Source organism: Erinaceus europaeus, chromosome 9 (genome assembly GCF_950295315.1).
Source record: "Erinaceus europaeus chromosome 9, mEriEur2.1, whole genome shotgun sequence".
Classification (NCBI taxonomy): Eukaryota; Metazoa; Chordata; class Mammalia; order Eulipotyphla; family Erinaceidae; genus Erinaceus; species Erinaceus europaeus.
Window position 1 is genome coordinate 8028387 of NC_080170.1, and position 20425 is coordinate 8048811.

A 20425-nucleotide genomic window follows, 5' to 3' on the forward strand; every position below is an offset into this window, starting at 1 on the left:
GGCTCTCTCCAGGCCCTGCTGATGGAAAGTTCTAGAAAGGAAGCCTTGGGCTGGGGAGATAGTATGATAGTTATGCACAGACTTTAATGCCTGAGACAGCAAAGGTCCCAGGTTCAATCCTCAGCACCACCATAAGTCAGAGCTGAGTGGTGCTTTGGGAAAGAAAGAAAGAAAGAAAGAAAGAAAGAAAGAAAGAAAGAAAGAAAGAAAGAGAGAAAGAAATAAAGAGAGAAAGAAATAAAGAGAAGGGGGAAGGAAGGAAGAAAGAGGAGGGATGAAGGAAAGGAAAGGAAAGGAAAGGAAAGGAAAGGAAAGGAAAGGAAAGGAAAGGAAAGAGAAAGAGAAAGAGAAAGAAAATAAAGAAAGCCTTGAGTCCAGCCTTGGAGGACAAGGAGATCTATCTTCCCTCCTTTCTTTCTTTCTTTCTCTCTTTTTTTAACTTTATCATTTGATAAGACCAAGAGAAATTGAGAGGATGGGAGAGGTAGAGAGATAGAGAGACCCCTGCAGCCCTGCTTCACCATTCATGAAGCTCTCGCCCTGCAGGTGGGGGCCAGTGGCTTGAACCCAGGTCCTTATGCATGGTAACACATGCACTTAACCCCACGTCTGCAAGGAGATTTTTTTCTAGACAAAGAGTGAAGAAGCTGGGTTCCTTCGGAGACCCCGGGCTGCCATCTTGGTCGCCCTGGCAACATGAGGTCAGCCCCCTGCCCAGCCCCACCCACAGTGCCGCCGGCTGTCCCTGGCAGATGGCATCATTGTGGCGCTTCAAAGGCCCTGTCACAGGGTGGCAGGTGTGGGGATGACGCTCACAGGCTGAGACACACAAAGGGGCCGTCTGGGGCAGGGCTGGATGGGGAACACCTGCTGTGGCTTCTCTTTCTCTCTCTTCAAAATCCAACACTTGTGAGCCAGGCGGCCCCCACACCCACACCCCCACCCAGAGGGGCTGAGGCAGCTGTGGGTCGGCTGGAATGAGGGGAGGGTGCGGCGGGGTGCGCCTGTGGAGGGGCGAGGTGGGTGGGGTGGGATGGGGGTCCTGGCTTCTGTGGGCAGCCTCTCCAGGCACATGGGCAGGAGGGAGCCTGCTCCCCCAAGTCTTTCCAGGCATTAGAGGATGAGAAGCCCCCCCCCCCCCGTTGGCCTCCAAGACCCCCACCAAGACCTCTGCTTTGTGCTGTTTCAGGAAGTCCCCCCAGCAAGGCCCTAAACAGATGGCACTTGGGGACAGGCGCGTAATCCCCCAAGCGCCCCTCCCACACAAACACCTGTGCCCCCTGCCTGTCTTGGAGCCTGTCTTCAAGTGGGCTGTGGTGACGGATGGCAGGGCTCTGGGGGCGGCCTGCCTTCCTCCCAAGTGCCTGTTCTATTTGGGGGGCTTAAGGAGAGAGGGCAGCTGGACGTCCTGGAGCTCCAGGTTGGGCCAACATGGTTGTGACAGCCACAAGCCAGCTGCCTAGACCTGGACCACTTTCAACAGGTGTAGACAAGAGCGAATGTAGCCAAGCCCCCAACCAGCCTTACCCCCCGCCATTGAAATGACCCCCACCTCCAGCCTTGGTGGTATGCTGTGTGGGGTTTTCAGACTGTGCTGAGCTCCAGGCCTGCGTCACTGCTTTTTCTCCTTCCTTCCTTCCTTCCTTCCTTCCTTCCTTCCTTTCTTTCTTCCTTTCTTTCTTTCTTCCTTTCCTTTTTTCTTTCATTTGATAGGACAGTGAAATCAAGGGGGAAGGGGAGGGGAGACACTTGCAGATCTACCTTACTACTCATCAAGCTTCCCCTCTGCAGGTGGGGACCAGTGGTTTAAACCCGGGTCCTTGTGCATGGTACTGTATGCCCTTAACCAAGTGAGCCACCACCCAGCCCATCTGGGTCACTTCTGTGTCCCCAGCTCAGGGCCTGGCTGGCATAGAGGGACAGGTACAGGGATGGACGGACACACACACACACACACACACACACACACACACCAGGGATGCAGCTTCAAGAAGGGACCTCAAAGCTACACTTCATTTCTTTTCTTTCTTTCTTTCTTTTTTTTTTTTAAACCAAAGCGCTGATCAGCTCTGGCTTATGATGGTGTGGGGGACTGAACCTGAGACTTGAGAGCCTCAGGCATGAGAGTCTCTTTGCATAACCATTATGCTATCTCCCCCTGCCCCCACTTCCTTATCTTTTAATGTATTTGTGTATTAATGAGAGAGGGGCCCAGAGATCACACTGCTAAAGGCAGCACCAGGGATCACACTTGGGACCTCGCTCAAGCCCTGGGCTCCGGGCCTAAGCTGCCTCCCCACCGCTAGCTGCATTCAGAAGCAGCTCTGTGCTGGTGATGCCACATGCGTCTTCTCTGCCGCTGCTCCTGGGGACCCTCCAAGGTGGGTGATACCATCACTGATTTATGGATGAGCTAACTGGCCCAGAGAGCTGGCGAAACTCCCCCCAGGCCACATAGCCAGGAAGAGCAAGGCTGGGACTCCACCCAGAGCCCAGCTCTGGGACGGCCCCCACCCCCAGCTCCTAAGACAGGACTTTCAAGCCATAGAGCCCCTCGGAAACACACCGGGACCCTCTAGTGCCAGGACTTCCACACCAGGAGGCAGGAATTAAGAGCAGGGAATAAGGTGAAGTGGCCACGGAGACAGCCGAGCTGTGGTGCATTAGACTTTCCTTCCTGAGGCTCCGGAGGTCCGGGGTTCAGTCCCCAACATCTCCATATGCTAGAGCTGAGCCGGGCTCTGGTCTCTTTCTTCTCTCGTGGAAACAAATTAAGTGGGAGTCAGGAAGCAGGTTAAACGCACGTGGTGTGAAGCACAAGGACCGGCATTAGGATCCCAGTTCGAGCCCCCCGGCTCCCTACCTGCAGGGGAGTCGCTTCAGAGACGGTGAAGCAGGTCTGCAGGTGTCTGTCTTTCTCTCCCCCTCTGTCTTCCCCTCTTCTCTCCATTTCTCTCTGTCCTATCCAACAACTAGGACATCAATAACCACAATAATTATAACTACACAACGATAAAACAACAAGGGCAACAAAAGGGGGGGGATATTCTCCAGGAGCAGTGGATTCGTGGTGCAGGCACTGAGCCCAAATAATCCTGGAGGCAAAAAAAAAAATTAAGAAAACAAATGAAGTGCAATCCACTCTGTAAAGGCCAGCAAGCTAGCTCACTGGGCAGGGCACACACCTTGCTCTGTGTGAGGCCCACGTTTGAATCCTGACACCACTTGCGAGGTGCTCGGGCAGCAGAGGAAGCTCTGGTGCTCTGTTCTCTCTCTCCCTGTCTTCTCTTCTCTCCTCCTCTCCCTTCCTCCTTTTCCCTCTTTGTCTCTTTCCATCTGAATGAAAAATCTAGCCCAGGAACGCTGACCCTCTGAGGCTGATTGGCCGCTGCCCTGCAGACTTCCCTGCTCACATCTGCTAATCTCACCTGTGTGGGGTGTGGGCACCTGCGAGAATGTTCCGTAGCCAAGAGGCGGTGGGGGGGTGGGGGGGGTGACTGGTGGAGGGAGGGATTGCACCAGAAATGGAAGGAGAAGGACTGAGACAGATGCCATTCAGGCCTTGCCAGCCTTGCCTCTCAGATTCCCTTCAGTGGGGTGAACCCCTTACCACCGTCCGTGGAAGGCAGGGTGGTTGTTTGTTATCCTGAGGGACATTCTGGAGTGTCATAAATGGGTGTCACACAGCGAGCAAACAGATGGCAGGTGTGCTCTGTGCCTCACCTCCCACAGACAGACAGACAGACAGACAGACAGACAGAAAGGAGGGCGGGAGGGAAGGAGGAGCTGTGTTGTCCGAGGAGCAGCTCTGGAATCCTGCAAAGCAAAGTGGAAAAGGAATTTCCTGGGTTCACGTCCTTCCGGGTCCCAGCCCAGTGGGGACCTCGGAGCTCAATGGGTGACATGTGGCTGACCTGGCTGTTTGACATCCAGTGCCACTGACTTTCTCCTCCTCCAGGGTCCCCACCCCGCAGCCCCAACCTCAGACCCTAGGGTGTCCCAGAAAGAGCAGGGGCCCTAGTCACCTCCTCTGCATGCCTGTTTTCCCCCACCTGTGCCTAGTGTGTGCGTGTGCGTGTGCGTGCATGTGTGTGTGTGTATGTCTCTCGTCATTCCCCCCCCCCCCCGGGCCTGCCCCGGTGTGATTGAGCAGTAAAGGAAGTGTGGTCTAGCGCACAGTAGGGTTTTTCAGGAGGGAGGGTTTCTGCTGCTGTTGTAAAAATGTTGTGGAGATGGGCTGGGTGGTGACACACCATGTTAAATGCACATGTTACAGTGTACAAGGCTCTGGGTTCAAGCCCCTAGTCCCCACCTGCAGGGGGAAGCTTCACAAACACTGAAGCAGGGCTGTAGATGTCTGTCTCCCTCTCTATCTCCTCCTTCTCTCTCCATTTCTCTCTGGCTCTATCAAAAATAATTAAATCTTTAAAAAAAAAATGGCAGGTGAGGACTCCGTCCCTCCCAGACTCCTGTTGTGCAGGTGAGGTGGGGGCACCCCTGGGTGAGGACCACACCTTCCCCCCACCCACACACTTCACCCTCCCAGCCTCTCCAGGCTTCATGAGAAGGACTCCCTTCTGGGTCGCTCCCCCACTGCTGGCCAGCCCGCCCACGCCGCCGTGGGGTGTTCTCATCCCTGGCTCCCGCCTGTCTGCCGCCTAGCACTGGCTCTGCTGCTAGTGTTTATTTCTTCCTCCAGCCCCCCCATGCCTTCCCCCAGCTCCCAGAGCTCTGCTGACTGGCCACTCAGAGCAGACAGGGAGGCCTGCGAGCCAGCACCTCTTGAGAACCCCATCTTCCAGATGGGGACACAGAGACTCAGAGGACTCAGCTGGCTGGGTGAGGCCAGGGTCACGGACGGACGGGACGGATGGACGTGTGACCCCAGGAATGATTTCTCTGGAGCGCCTGCCTGGGGAAGTGGGGTGCCTCTTGGTTGCACAGCTCATCAGGAGGTGCCGGCTGAGTGTGTTGTCCCTGCAGGTGGGGAGGCCCCAGGGAGGAAGTCTCCCGGAGAACAAAGGGGCCTTATTGATCTTGCGGATGCCAGTCTCTCAGACTCACTGGGGCCCCAATATCGGATTGTTCTCTTGGTTTCTGGAACCAGAGCTGCTGAGCTGAGCTGAGCTGAGCAGGATGGGGCTGCGGGCTGCCAGTGCTGGCAGTGGGGGTCCCCCGCCTTGCCCCACCCCCGCAGGCTACCCCCTGCTTCTAAGTGTGGGTAGGGGAGCCCACACACGTGGGTCCCAGCCAGAGCACAGACATTCAGAGGTGACACAGTGCAAGGGCCCCGAGATTGTTCACTGGGCCGAACAGGTGCCTTACCTGGGAGGCCGGGGTTCAAGCGGAGGTGTCTCCCCTCTGGCTTTCTATCTCTAAACTTAAAAAAAAAAAAAGAGGGCTGGGAGGTAGCACACCTGGTTGAGCGCACATGTTACAGTGCGCAAGGACCCAGGTTCAAGTCCCCGGTCCCCACCTGCAGGGAGAAAGCTTCATGAGTAGTAAAGCAAGGCTGCAGGTGTCTCTCTGTTTCTCTCCCACTCTCTATGTCCCTTCCTCTCGATTGCTGGCTGTCTCTGTCCAATAAATAAAGATGATAATAATAAAAACAAAATTTAAAAAAAGGTTCTTTCCCTGGCCAGGCAGTAAGGGGAAAGGAAGAGGCAGCCCTGAGGGGTGAGGGTGAGCCTCCCCATCGGTGACAGTTGAGGAAACTGAGGCACAAGGTTCAAGGAGAGATCCCAGCTGACACCCCCCTGAGAAGCCTCTGCCCTCACACACCCAGTCCTCCGTCACAAGCCCTCACTCCCTCTGGCCTGAAGGGTTTGGCCTCAACTTAAATGTGACTTGAGGGTCTTCAGAGGGAGTGAACACACATCGCCTCCACTTGAAGGTGACCTTGTGCTTCTGCACTGGGGACAGGGGTGTTTAAGCCCCTGCTCTTCAAGTAATCTTGTAGCCCAGGAGGTAGCTCAGTAGCAGACCACAGGACTTGCTGTCATGAGGTCCCTCAGTTCGAACCCTGGCATGGCCGATACCCAAATGATGCTCTGGTCCTTGCTCTTTCTCTCATTAAATGAGCTGATCCATCAGAGGGGGGATCTTATGTCTTGGGAGCAACGTTCAACTGGAAGATGAATAGAAGGGCCTTTGCTGAGCACCTACTATGTGCTGGGTCATTTGCTCCCATATGGTGCTTGGCAGGGATGGAGAGGGGTGTGGGGGCGGCCCTCTACTTGATGAAAACACCAATGGGAGACAGTCTGGACCCACTGAGGCCCCTTCTCCTTCTCCATGTGGGATGTGGACCAGCCATGGCCATCTGTTTGTCTGCCTTTGGATTCATTGGTCACCTTGGGCCGAGTGTGTTACCTCAGGGTGTCAGGAGCTGCCCTGTCCCCCCCCCCCGAAGTACCTCCAACCCCCATCTCTGTGCGTGGGGTTTTCTTTCTTTTTTAAAACTTTTTATTTTATTTATTTATCATTTCCCAGAGACAGAAATTGAGAGAAGAAGGTGGATAGAGAGGGAGAGAGACAGAGAGACACCTGCAGCCCTGTTTCAGCATTCATGAAGCTTTTCCCCTGCAGGTGGGGACCAGGGGTTTGAACCCACATCTTTGCGCACTATAGTGTGTGCACGCTTAAACAGGTGCGCCACTGCCTGGCCTCACCTTGTCTTTGTTTTCTGTGGCTCCAGTGAGTCCAGGGCCTCATCTGTGAGTGACATCACTGAGCAGCCCCCCGCCCCTTCAGCTGTGTTCTGTTGGGGAGACTAACAGAGGGGAGATACCCACTGAGAGAGGAGACCCCACACATAACTCCCCTGGTGCTGTGCATGGTGCTTCCTTGTGGTTCTGGGGGTTGACCCCCGAGCTACCCCACCCCAACCACTGTGCTTGGCCAGTGTGACCCCACATCATCCAGGGGGTCATAGAGGTGGTAAGTTCAGGCCCCCTTCTCCTGACCCCCCTCAGATGAAAGGAAGGCTTGAGGCCAGGGCAGATGGGCCATCTCTGGCTGTCGCTCATGGCTCCGTGTTTCACACAGAGGAGCCATGACGTCATAATTAGGGGTACCCTCCTCCCTGGACGAGTGCTGGGATGTCTGTGGCAGGGACACATCCTGAGAGCCCCCCTGACTCCTCTCCTCACAGGCCTGCGTCATGTCATTCCCTCCCCACTTCTGGTGCCTCCTCAGCTTCAGGCTGATGGGAAGCCAGCCAGGCCTCAGTTTCCCCAGGGCTCCTCAATACTGGTGTTGTCCTCACCGCCCCCGGGAAAGGAGACTACAGCAGGTGCCAGCTGAGAGTGTGTGTGTGAGTGTGTGTGTGTGTGTGTGTGTGTGTGTCTGTGTGTGTGTGTGTCCTCCGCTCCTCTGCCCTGAAGCCACAGCTTCCTGTGTTCCCATCCAAAGGCTCTGGGAGCACTCAGCAGGCAGCGGCTCCCATCCAGGCTCCAGTCCCCGAAATAGACTCTCCCCTGCCGTTATCTGCCCTCAAGGGGCCCGTTGTCCTGCTCTGGGCCTGTTATTACTGGGGGGCCAGCTGTTCCCCGACACCCCAGCTCCACAATCCTCCCCGCTCTGGCTCCAACCTCCAGGGTGAGCTCACCCCTGGAAATGGCATTCTTAAAAATAAACCGCCAGGGAGTCGGGCGGTAGCACAACGGGTTAAGGGCATGTGGCACAAAGCGCAAGGACCGGCGGAAGGATCCCGGTTCGAGCCCCCGGCTCCCCACCTGCAGGGGAGTCGCTTCACAGGCGGTGAAGCAGGTCTGCAGGTGTCTGTCTTTCTCTCCCCCTCTCTGTCTTCCCCTCCTCTCTCCATTTCTCTCTGTCCTATCCAACAACGACAACATTAGTAGCAACAATAATAACTACAATAGAAAAACAAGGGCAACAAAAGGGAAAAGTAAATAAATATTTAAAAATATATATTTAAAAAAATAATTAAATAAAACTCCAGGTAAAGGCCAGCAGGTCTGTCCATGGAGGGGCTAGGGCTGTCAGAACCTTCTGGAATGGCTCCCTCCCAGGGCCCAGCATCAGAGACTGGCCAGCCAACTGGCACCACAGGTGACCGTGGGTGGGGGACATCGCAGCTTGAGTTCCCTTGAATCCCGTGGTCACATGACTGCATCCTCATGTGACATTAATATGACTTGTTTGTGCTCCTGTGTTTGAGCAGGTACATAAAGATAAAAGCCTGCAGGGAGCACTGTATTTCATAGCAATAGAGAAGCAGGGTGAATGGGGGCTGGGCAGTGGTATACCTGGTTAAGCACACATAGTATGAATGAAATGCAAGGCCCAGCACGACGATCCGGTTCCGAGTCCCTGGCTCCCTATCTGCAGGGGGGACACTTCATGAGCAGCAAAGCAGGTCTTACAGGTGTCTGTAAGACAGGATTGTGGAGCTGGGGTGTCGGGGAACAGCTGGCCCCCCAGTAATAACAGGCCCCGAGCAGGACACCAGGCCCCTTGAGGGCAGATGACGGCAGGGGAGAGTCTATTTACAGGTGTCTGTCTTTTTCTCTTCCTCTCTATCTCCCCCTCCTCTCTCAGTTTCTCGCCGTCTTATCCAGTAAAATGGAAGAAATGACCGCCAGTAGCACTGGATTCATGGTGCCAACACTGAGTCCCATTGATAACCCTGGAGGCAAAAAAAGGGGGTACTGAGCAGTAGCACACCTGGTTAAACGCACATAGTACGCAGCGCAGGGACTGGCTCAAGGGTCCTGGTTCGAGTCCCCAGCTCCCCACTTGCAAGGGAGAGGGGTCTCTTCACAAGTGGTGAGGCAGGTCTGCAGGTGTCTTATCTTTCTCTCCCCCTCTCTGTCTTCCCCTCCTCTCTCCATTTCTCTCTGTCCTATCCAACAACAACAATGAAAAAAAGATGGCCGCCAGCCACAGTGGATTCGTGGGTCCCAGCAATAACCCTGGAGTCAAAAAATTAACAGAAAAGTCCAGTGGCATTCCTCTATGCAAACACTAAGTTAGAAGAAGCTGAAACCCAGAAACCAACTCCTTTGACTATAGCAACAAAAACAATCAAATATCTAGGCATAAACCTAACTGAAGAAGTGGAAGACTTGTATGCTGAAAAGTATGACTCACTACTCAAGGAAATAGAAAAAATAATAATAATAATAAAATTAGTGAGAGGTGGCATTAATTCATGGATGAATGAATTATTCATCCAAACAGCTTGACTGCTTGAGCCCCAAGAATGTTCTGGGCCCCATGGGTGTGATGGGTGGGTGGGCCCCGGCCCCTTCCATGCTGACCTCTGACCCCTTACAGATATGTGCCATCATCGGTGGGACCTTCACGGTGGCGGGCATCCTGGACTCCTGCATCTTCACTGCCTCGGAGGCCTGGAAGAAGATCCAGCTGGGCAAGATACACTGATGGCCAAGCACCCTGGGGAGCCCCGCCGCCAGCTGCCGCCGCCTCCTCCTGCCACCCTCCAGTGGTCTGGACCCGGCTGCGTCCTGGAGTGGGGGTGCGGTCGGGCGGTTCGGAGGTGGCTCGACATTTCACAGCTACCTCTCTTCCCTGAGTCCAAGTTTAACACATCACACCACACTGCCCGATGTCGGGGAGCCCCTAGACCAGTCTGGGGCAGGAGGGCTGTTGGGGACCACTTCCGGGAGGCCTTTCCTTGTGGAATCACAGCCCGAAACTGATGTGGACCAGCTAGCTGTCAGCCAGGCTTTGACAATCTCTCCCCTCCCCCCAGTATTTGGGTTCACTAATAATCACTTGGACACCCCCCTCCCCCAGGCATGGAACTGGCTGCCCTAAGGTACGTCTGCCTGGCGCCTTCCACGAAGGCTGGTACTTCCCAGGCCACCCCCCCAAAAAAGCAGCATGGGGTGCTGCTTCTGCTCCATCCCTTCCTGTCTCCCACCCCAGCCCCTCACTCTTGCCCCTTCCTCTTCCTTCCAGGAAGCAGATGCCCAGATGCTGCACAGCAGTGGCGGAGACTCAGGTCTGCTCACTGGTCCTGGGGTGGGCCTGGGGGTCCCCCTTCTTCTCTCCACTCTGAGCCCCCCACCGATGTGCCTCGGCCTCCGCGTTGTGGGTCACAGCATCTCTGGTGGAGGGGCTGGCTGTGACCAGGGACTCCTCTTGGGGACCAGACACGGCTGTGAGTTTATATCCAGATGGGAAGCCAACCTTCCAGTAACCCCATCACCGTGTCTCAGCTGCTTCCAGGTAGCTGCTGTCCCTCCCCAAGGCCTTAAGTGGGGGGGCCACAGTAGCCCTGCCCCCCCCACTTTGGAGGTCTGCCTTCTGGCTCCCCAAGGGTACACAGCCCTTGGTCCTCTGGAGCCTGGTTGGAACACACTAACCTTTGAGCTCCCCAGCCAGCTGGCCACACGCCAATGCGTCCCGATCCCTCCCTGGGGCGGCCCCAGCATCCCCACATTTGATCCCAGAGTGGGAGCTTCCCCCCCACCCCCGTGAGTCCTAGAGGGAGGGGCAGTGGTCCAGGCTTGCATTCCTTCCAGGGAATCCACTCTGGCTATGCCCCCCTGTCCTGGGAGCAAGCGCCTGCCCGCCTGTGTGCCATGCCATGTATACGGAGATTGCATACTAAAGTGATGGAGGGGAACACCCCTCAGAAGGGGTTGGAAGATTGTCTCTCGGGGCGGGGGGGGGGGGGGTCTGCAGACCTCACCAGTTCTAACCCTTGGCTCCGGTTTCAATGAGCCAAGCTTCCCCTTTTGCAGTAGACTCGATTGATGTCAGTGTTTATTCCTGGGACCTGCAGTCATTTGTTTTGTTTTGTTTTTTAATTTTCCATTCTGTCCCCCAGTTCCAGAGAGGAGGCCCTTTGGTGTGTGATGGCATACGCCCTCAGAGGGTGGGCAGGGTGGGGTCGGGGACGTGTGTGGCATGCACGGAGTTGGAATTCCACTTTTATGCGTTAAAAATAAAGCCTCTGAGAAGCTGTTTCACTTCTGACCCCATTGTCCTTCAAAACAACATCTCAAGGGGGGAAAGGGTCTCTGTCCTTCTCCCCACTCACTGGGTTCTGACATTAAAAGGCTGATTTTCAGAAATATTGCTGCGTGCGGCTTTCTCCTTGGTCAAGCTGGACTCTGTCCAGAGACAAGAGTTTAACTCTAGATGGGAGAGGTTGGGGTTGTGGCAAAGCGCTGAGGATGAGTAGAAAATCCAGCCTGTTGGCTCCGCCCTTCCTTAATGGAGTCTCTTCTAGAATGTTCCAGATCTGCCCCGTTCTAGCTGTTCAGCCTTAGTTTTCACAGGTGAAAAAGGAGGCCACATTCATTAAACACACAGACACACAGACACACACACACACACACATCTATTCACTTATTTACTTATTTACTGGTGGAACTGGGGCCTCCTGTATGCTGTGCTTCTGTAGGGAACTGCTCTGTCATAGTTCCTGGCCACTTTGTCTTTCAGGTGGGGAGACAGAGCTTCCTCTGTCACCATAGCATCACCCATGTGGTGCCAGGGCAATGCAGCCCACTACCCAGTGAGCTATCTTTTCAGTCCTAAAACCATTTTTTCTTGCTGTTGTGTAGGGCTTGGGGGGGGGGGGTGACGTGCAGCATGCCCAGAATGAGCCCATGCGTACAGAGAGATGTACAAGGGAGGGACACAGTTCAGCATAGTTGCTGAAGGTGTGGCTGGGTGTTGATTTATGAGATAGACAGACAGACAGAAAAGACCCAGAACATCACTCTGGCTGGGGATTGAACTGGAGACCTCTCAGTGCTCTAGCCACTGGACCACCTCCCAGGCTGCATTTGTCATCTCTTATTCTCCATTAAAGAAAACAAACACTGGGGTGGTGGGGCGGGTGATGGCAAGCCAGGTTAAGCACACACATTACCATGTGCAAGGATCCAGGTTCAAGCTGCCACTTCCTCCCTGCGGGAGGGAAGCAGGTCTGCAGGTGTCTCTCTGTCTCTTTCCCTCTCTATCTCCCCCTCCCTTCTCAATTTCTCTCTGTCCTATTCAAGAAAGAATGAAAAGGAAAAAGAAAAAGAAACCAAACACAGGAACTCGGGTTGTTTTATCTGTGAGAACATGGTAGGTGTAAGAAAAACAGATTTCTTTGGGGTGGGGAGTAGATAGCATAATGGTTATGCAAAGAGACTTTCAGGTTCCAGGTTCAGTCCCCCACCCCAAACCCCCACCCCACCCCACCCCCGCACCACTTTAAGCGAGAGCTGAGCAGTGCTCTGTTAAAAAAAAAGAAAAGAAAAGAAAAAAGAAAAAAGAAACTCTTCCTTTAGGGTCAGAGAATTGGGGGAAATGAGTTTTCAGCTGAGATCAGTGAGGGGCCAGAGATGTAGGTCAGTGGTGAAACACCAGTGCTTTGAATATATGAGGCTCCAGGTTCAATCTTAGGCACTATATAAAAAAGAACAGCTAAGACGTGTGTGTGTGTGTGTGTGTGTGTGTGTGTGTGTGTGTGTGCCATTTTCATGGTTTCAACCATAAACAGACCCTCCCAGTTGTCTAACGGAGCACAGATGAGTTTTCATCTAAGAGGATTTCAAGGGTTGGGGGCGGGGTTGGACAGTGCAGACCTGAGGAGTGGTGAGTGATGGGAGCGGGGGCGTCAGGCAGCCCTTCTGTGCACGTGAGGCAGCTGCAAGGAGAACATTACTCAGTGTCACACATTGGCCTTCAGTTCCTGCCAGAAATAAAAGATCCTTTTGCTGACTGTGGGCAGGCCCTGGTTGTCCTAATCCCTTCTTCAGAAACCAGTTCCTCAGCTACTCTAGTGGATACACACTGAGGGGTACTGGAATGTGGGAGGGGGTTCTGCAAAGGACTTGGCCCTGTCCCTGTCCCCTCTCCAACCCTCCCCGCAGCTGTCTTCTCTGTTATGCAGTCGTGAGCTCATACACTTGACTCCAAGGAAAAGAAATGCTCTCTCTCTTAAACGCTTGGAGCCGTGGCATCCAAGCTTGGGCCAGGCTCCACATGCCAGCCCATAGTGCGTCACTCCGAGGACCTTATCTCTCCTTGTCTTCCCTGTCAAGTCGGGGAGGGGAAGGAAAGTGTGGGGCTGCTGCCTCCCTCTTAGGAGGGAAAACAGATTTAGTAACGGCTGTGCACACAGTTAAGCAGGTGGGAAAGCTAGAATTCAGACCCGGAGACACCTGCTTCCAGGATTATGAATTCTGCAGTTTCTCCCCTGTCCCCAAGATCTTAGCTGTGCAAAAGGAAAAGGACACAGAGAGAGAGAGGGGGAGAGAGAGAGAAACTGTAAAGAGTGAGAGTGTCTGATTTCTTTTGTATAAACGCCTGCGCAGGAAGAGCTAGACTAGACACTGGAATCTTGTTAATTTCCAAATCCTCAGAACATGATTTTAATCACACAGACAAGAAATGCATGTTCAGGGGCTAGGCGGTGGCGCACCTGGTTGAGGGCACACATCACAGAGCACAAGGACCAAAGTTCAAGCCCCTGGTCCCCACCTGCAGGGGGAAAGCTTCACAAGTGGTGAGGCAGGGCTCACCACTCTGTCTTTCTCTCTCTCTTTCTACCTCCCCCTCCCCTCTCAGTTTTTCTCTGTCCCTATCCAGTAACAAAAATTAAATAAATTCGGGAGTCGGACGGTGGCGCAGTCGGTTAATCGCATGTGGCGCAAAGCGCAGGGACCGGAGTAAGGACCCCGGTTCGAGCCCCCGGCTCCCCACCTGCAGGGGAGTCGCTTCACGGGCGGTCTGCAGGTGTCTGTCTTTCTCTCCCCCTCTCTCTCTGTCTTCCCCTCCTCTCTCCATTTCTCTCTGTCCTAGCCAACAACAAAGCAACGTCAACAATGGCAATAATAACCGCAACGAGGCTGCAACAACTAGGGCAACAAAAAGGGGGAAAATGGCCTCCAGGAGCGGTGGATTCATGGTGCAGGCACCGAGCCCAGCAATAACCCTGGAGGGAAAAAAAAAATTAAATAAATTCGGTTCGAGTCCCCCTACAAGGAAGTCGCTTCACAGGCAGTGAAGCAGGTCTGCAGGTGTCTGTCTTTCTCTCCCTGTCTCTGTCTTCCCCTCCTCTCTCTAGTTCTCTCTGTCCTGTCCAACAATGATGACATCAATAACAACAACTACAACAAGAAAACAACAAGGGCAACAAAAGGGAACAAATAAAAATATTTTTAAAAAATTAAATAAAAATTTTGAAAAAGAAAGAAATGCATGTTTGTGGTCGGGGAGGTGGCGCAGTGGCAAAGCTTTGGACTCTCAAGCATGAGGTCCCAAGTTCGATCCCCGGCAGCACATGTGCCAGAGTGATGTCTGGTTCTTTCTCTCTCCCTCTATCTTTCTCATAAATAAATAAAATATTTTTTTTAAAAAAAGAAAGAAATGCATGTTTAACACAGCCCCGGAGGTGGCACAGTGGCTAAAGCTTTGGACTCGGAAGCATGAGGTTCCAAATTCAATCCCCAGCACTGCATGCACCAAAGGGATGATCTGGTTATTTCCCCTCCTCTCTCTTGTGTTAATATAAATCAATCTTGGGGGGGAGGGGGGAAGAAATAGGCATTTATAGTCCCATTGGAGGAAAATCAGAAAGGAGCAAAACACTATAAAAAAAGATAGAGTAGGGAGTCCAGTGGTAGTGCAGCGGGTTAAGTGCACGTCACGTGGCACAAAGCGCAAGGACCGGCAAAAGGATCCCGGTTGGAGCCCCCAGCTCCCCACCTGCAGGGGAGTCGCTTCACAGGCGGTGAAGCAGGTCTGCAGGTGTCTGTCTTTCTCTGTCTTCTCCTCCATTTTTTCTGTCCTATCCAACAACAATGACATCAGTAATAACAACAATAAAGCAAGGGCAACAAAAAGGAATAAATATTTTTAAAAACTTATTTAAAAAAAGGTAGGGAGTCAGGCAGTAGCGCAGTGGGTTAAGCGCATGTGGCACAAAACACAAAGACTGACGTAAGGATCCCAGTTCGAGCCCCAGGCTCCCCACCTGCAGGGGAGTTGCTTCACAAGTAGTCTTTCTCTCCCCATCTCTGTCTTTCTCTCCCCGTCTCTGTCTTCCCCTCCTCTCTCCATTTCTCTCTGTTCTATCCAATAACAACAACATCAATCACAACAACAATAATAACTACAACAATAAAACAAGGCAACAAAAGGGAATAAACAAATATTTTTTTAAAAGGTAGAATAAAAACACCCTTCACCCTGCTAGTCAGAATCATTGTCACTATTCAGTGCTGCCCTCCCCTAAAGGAGAGGGAATCTTGCTCTGTGATTTTAAAAAAAATTTTTTTATTATCTTTATTTACTGGATAGAGACAGCCAGAAATCGAACAGAAAGGGGGAGACAGAAGGAAAGAGACAAAGAGACACCGACAGCCCTGCTTCACCACTTGCAAAGCTTTCCCCCTGCTGGTGGGGGCCAGGGGCTTGAACCGAGGTCCTTGAGCACTGTAACACGTGTGCTCAACCTGGCGCGCCACCGCCCAGCTCCTGAAAGTGATTTTTTTTTATTGTTGTAGTTATTATTGTTGTTGTTATTGGATAGGACACAGAGAAATGGAGAGAGGACAGGAAGACAGAGAGGGGAAGAGAAAGACAGACACCTGCAGACCTGCTTCACCGCTTGTGAAGCGACTCCCCTGCAGGTGGGGAGCCGGGGGCTCGAACCGGGATCCTTATGCCGGTCCTTGCACTTTGCACCTTGTGGCGCTACTGCCGGACTCCCTGATTTTTTTAATAGAATTAAAAATCATCCTCGTGTTTATTTTAGAGGTTTCAGGCACCTGGCATTATAAATCAGCTTCTGTGTTCTACACTGTGTTCTCCACAGAAGCCTGGGCCATTTTTTCAATTTTTTAAAAATATTTGTTTTCTTTTCATCTTACTGGATAGAAGTAGAAAGAAATTTAGAGGGAGGTAGGGAGGGAAAATGGGAGAGACCTGCAGCACCACTTCACTGCTTGTGAAGTTCCCCGGCCCCCTCCCACCAAAGATGGGGCTCAGGGGTTTGAACCTGGGTCCTTATGCTCAACCAGGCGCACCACCACCCAGTCCCAGCCTGGGTCATTTTGCAGAGCACTTGCCCGTCAGTCAGTGGCCGTCATGTTTTGTCAAAAACTGGGTGTCACCACTGTCTGGCGCAGGGTCAGTCAGGGTGGCCATTCTGGGTGTATCCTGGTGGAATGTTTTCTTTATCTGCTTGTCTCACTCAGAGCCCGTTTCCTCACCTGTTGAAGGAGCCCCAGACCGGATAAGGTCAAGTTTGTAGCCCTCTTTGCACCTAGCCTGTAAATCCTCCATCCAATGCTGTGAGCCCTCGATCGCTCACCTGTGTAGCAGACGGTAATTTCTGCCGCTCAACTCATGCTTGCTTGGCCCCTGGCACTGTGCTCAGGATTCACTTAACCCTAGTGCCAAACCATGGGTGCCACTTTTCCCGTTTCCCAGGTGAGGTCTATGAGTCACCGAGAGGCTAAACATCTTCACTCCAAACTAAGCCAGGAGTTCCAGACCCCAAATTAGAATCCGGGACTCAAGATCATGGTCACCACATAACCGTCTGCTTCAGACACATCACAGCATGAACATGCAATAGCATTCAGGCTTTCGAAAGCATGTACATACACACCTTGAGTCAATGTGGCCCCAGCACAGAGCAGGTGCTGCTGGGAAAACCGTGCAGTGGATGCCGTGGAAGCAGCTTGACCGCTGAAGCTTTCATGCCTGAAGCTCCCAGATGAATCCCCCCTCACCTCCTAAATGTACCAGAATGTAGCAGTCTCTCCTCTCTTTTCTCTTCTCTCTTTTCTCTTCTCTCTCTCTCTCTCTCTCTCTCCCCCTCTCACTTTTTACCAGAGCACTGTTCAGCTCTGGCTTATGGTAGTGTGGGGGATTGAACCTGGGACTTTGGAGCCTCAGGCTTGAGAGTCTCTTTGCAGAACCATTATGCGATCTACCCTCCTCCCATTGTCTCTTTCCTGTAACTTCTGGGGAAAGATCTCTCTGTCCCTCTCATATGCATTTATTTATAAGTACAGTGAACCCTTTTTTATTGTTGTTGTAGTTATTGTTATTTTTTAAACTTTTAATATTTATTTATTTTCCCTTTTGTCGCCCTTGGTTTTTTTATTGTTTCTGCAGTTATTATTGTTGTTGTTGATGTCTTATTATTGTTGTTGTTGTTGTCGTCGTTGTTGGACAGGACAGAGAGAAATGGAGAGAGCAGGGGAAGACAGAGAGGGGGAGAGAAAGACAGACACCTGCAGACCTGCTTCACCGCCTGGGAAGCGACTCCCCTGCAGGTGGGGAGCCGGGGGCTCGAACCAGGATCCTTAAGCCGGTCCCTGCGCTTTGCGCCACATGCGATTAACCCACTGCGCTACCGCCCGACTCTGTTGTTGTTATTGATGTCGTCATTGTTAGATAGAACAGACAGAAATGGAGACAGGAGGGGAAGACAGAGGGGGAGAGAAAGACAGACACCTGCAGACCTGCTTCATCGCCTGTGAAGCGACTCCCCTGCAGGTGGGGAGCCGGGGACTGGACCTAGGATCCTTATGCCGGTCCTCGCGCTTCGCCACATGCACTTAACCCGCTGCGCTACCGCCCGACTCCGCAGTGAATCCTTTGAAAGATGTATTTATTAGGGGGGGAGCCAAAGCATCTGCCTGGCATGTATTATGCCAGGGATCGAACCCAGAGCCTCATATTTGAGAAGCCAACACTTTCTCTACTGCACCACCTCCTGGGCCACAAAATTTTAAAAACTAGAAGAAAAAAAAGAAAATAGCAGGTGGTGTACCCAGTAGAATGTACACATTACCATGTACAAGGATCCAGGTTCAAGCCCCTGTCCCCCCACACACACCTGCAAGGGGGAAGCTTCATGAGCAGTGAAGCAGTCTGCTTGCAAATCTCTCCTCTATATCTCCCCCTCTCCTCTCAATTTCTCTGTCTCTATCAGAAAGAAAGAAGGAAGGAAAATCTGAAAAGACTGCTGGGAGTGGTGGATTCATTCTGCAGGTACCAAACACCAATAACCCTGGTAGAAAAAAAAATGTGGGAACAGATGTTGATGTGTGTACTTGAGTACACAAGGACCGTGGTTCAAGCCCCCGGTCTCCACCTGCAGGGGGAAATCTTCGCAAGTGGTGAGCAGGGCTGCAGGTGTCTCTCTGACCCTCTCCCTCTCTGTCTTCCCCTTCCCTCTCGATTTCTGGCTGTCTCTATCCAATGAATAACGATAATTTTAAGTGAAATAACATTAAATTAAAAGAAAAAATTGAGGGTGTCGGGTGGTAGCACAGTAGGTTAAGTGCACGTGGCGCAAAGCACAAGGACCAGCATAAGGATCCTGGTTCGAGCCCCTGCCTCCCCACCTGCAGGGGAGGAGTCGCTTCACAGGTGGTGAAGCAGGTCTGCAGGTGTCTGTCTTTCTTTCCCCCTCTCTGTCTTCCACTCCTCTCTCCATTTCTCTCTGTCCTATCCAACAAGGACGACATCAATAACAACAACAATAACGACAATAATAAAACAACAAGGGAAACAAAAGGGAATAAATAAGTAAATAAATATTAAAAAGGAAAATTGAAACAACTGAGTGGTGCAAATAAATCCAGGCAGGGGCCAGGTGGTGGTGCACCTGGTTGAACGCACATGTTACAGTGCACAAGGACCCAGGTTCAAGCCCCCAGTCTCGACCTGCAGGGGAAAAGCTTTGTGAGTGGTGAAGGAAGGCTATAAGTGTCTCTCTGTCACACCTTTCCCTCTCAATTTCTGGCAGTCTCTATCCAACAAATAAATAAAGATAATATAAGAAAAAAGGATAATTTCCTCAAAATAAATAAGTAGGTCCAGGCATGTATGTAAATAAGTCAGTAAGCAAAGGGATGAAAGTGTAAGGGTGGAGTCGGGCAGTAGCACAGCAGGTTAAGTGCACATGGCACAAAGCACAAGAACCAGCATAAGGATCCCGGTTTGAGCCCCTGGCTCCCTACCTGCAAGGGAGTCACTTCACAGGCAGTGAAACAGGTCTGCAGGCGTCTGTCTTTTTCTCCCCCTCTGTCTTCCCCTCCTCTCTCCATTTCTCTCTGTCCTATCCAACAAGGATGACATCAATAACAACAACGATAATAACTACAACAACAATAAAAACAACAAGGGCAACAAAAGGGAAAAAAAGAGTTCCATAATTAATTACATAATAATAATAATAATAATAATGAAAGTGTAAGAGGAGGTGCATAAGTTAGCACTCACTTAATGGGTGACTTCATGAGAAGATAACAACCATGATAAAGATAAGGAGGACTCTGATTGAGAAGTGAGAGCGTCAACCCCCAGAGGAGCCGGTGGATGAATGAATGCATGAGTTAAGTGCTGATGAGGGGGCTTGGGTAGATCAGCACAGTGAGGACTGCTCTGGGGAGAGCTCGCTGCCCTGTGCGTGCCACACATCTGGACGTGCCTGACCTGGCTTTGCCCATCGGAAGGGACTTATTTTTATCGGCATCGAGATGCAGTTGAGGGCTGGAGAGACAGCATAATCGTTCTGCAAAGAGACTTTCAGACCTGAAGCTTTGAGGTCCTAGGTTCAATCCCTAGGACTAGAGCTGAGCAGTGCTTTGGGAAAAAATAATGATGATAATAATAGGAATCTTAAGTATGCAAATTTGATGCTCTAGGATTTGAGCTATTTCCCCAGTCGCTGCATACTCTTCTGACACTAAGCAGGCCCTCAGTGGGAATGAATGAATGATGAGTGAATGAGTGAATGAATGAATGAATGAATGAATGAATGAATGAATGAATGAATGAATGAATGAATGAATGAGAAAATCCATTCAGTGAAGGAGTTAGTCACTGCTAGCCTTCTGGAGTACAGGGCAACCGGATCCTTTTACTCCCAGGCTCTGTGTCTAAGCCGGATCAGCCAGCAGGTGGCGCCCGAACCTCGAGCAGCTTTCTCTGGCCCAAGGTTTGGGATCTCGCGGAGCCACAGGCAGGACCTGGAGGACTCGGTGGGCGGGACCTACAGGTGGGCGGGGCCTGTTATGGGCGGGGCCACGACGCCAGTCCTGGCTTCCTTTGCGGTAGGAGTTAGGGAGAGAGACCCAGAGCTCTACCTACCCCACTGGGGAAAGATAGAAAAAGGCTGGGTGTATGGATCGACCTGCCAACGTCCAAGTGCAGCAGAAAAGCAATTACAGAAGCCAGAACTCTCACCTTCTGCTCCCCAAAACGAAATTAGTTCATTACTAATTAGTTAATTAGTTCATCGAATTTAGTTCATACTCCCAGAGGAGGAGAAATGTTTGGGGAAGTTGACCAGAGGGCTCTGAACTCCAATTCCATCAGGACCTGGAGAGAGAAGAGGGAAAGAGGAAGGACACTTGGAAGTAGAGATAGGTGTAGGTGTGACTTAGAAAGAAAAAGAAGGCAG

The 20425-nt window shown here is 52.0% G+C and overlaps 2 protein-coding genes across 2 annotated transcripts in view; one reads left to right on the forward strand and one right to left on the reverse strand.

The window, feature by feature from the left end:
- Positions 1–2280, reverse strand: part of SH3PXD2B (SH3 and PX domains 2B) — a 358044-nt gene extending 355764 nt beyond the window's left edge. Inside the window, exon 1 of the mRNA XM_060197166.1 lies at positions 2268–2280. The gene's annotated coding sequence lies outside the window, so the exon portion shown is untranslated. The remainder of the gene's footprint in view (positions 1–2267) is intronic.
- ERGIC1 (endoplasmic reticulum-golgi intermediate compartment 1) overlaps positions 1–11069 on the forward strand; it is a 101806-nt gene extending 90737 nt beyond the window's left edge. Inside the window, exon 10 of the mRNA XM_060197167.1 lies at positions 9301–11069. Coding sequence (XP_060053150.1) covers positions 9301–9408 — 108 coding nt within the window. The 3' untranslated portion in view covers positions 9409–11069. The remainder of the gene's footprint in view (positions 1–9300) is intronic.
- The last annotated feature ends 9356 nt before the right edge of the window (positions 11070–20425 follow it).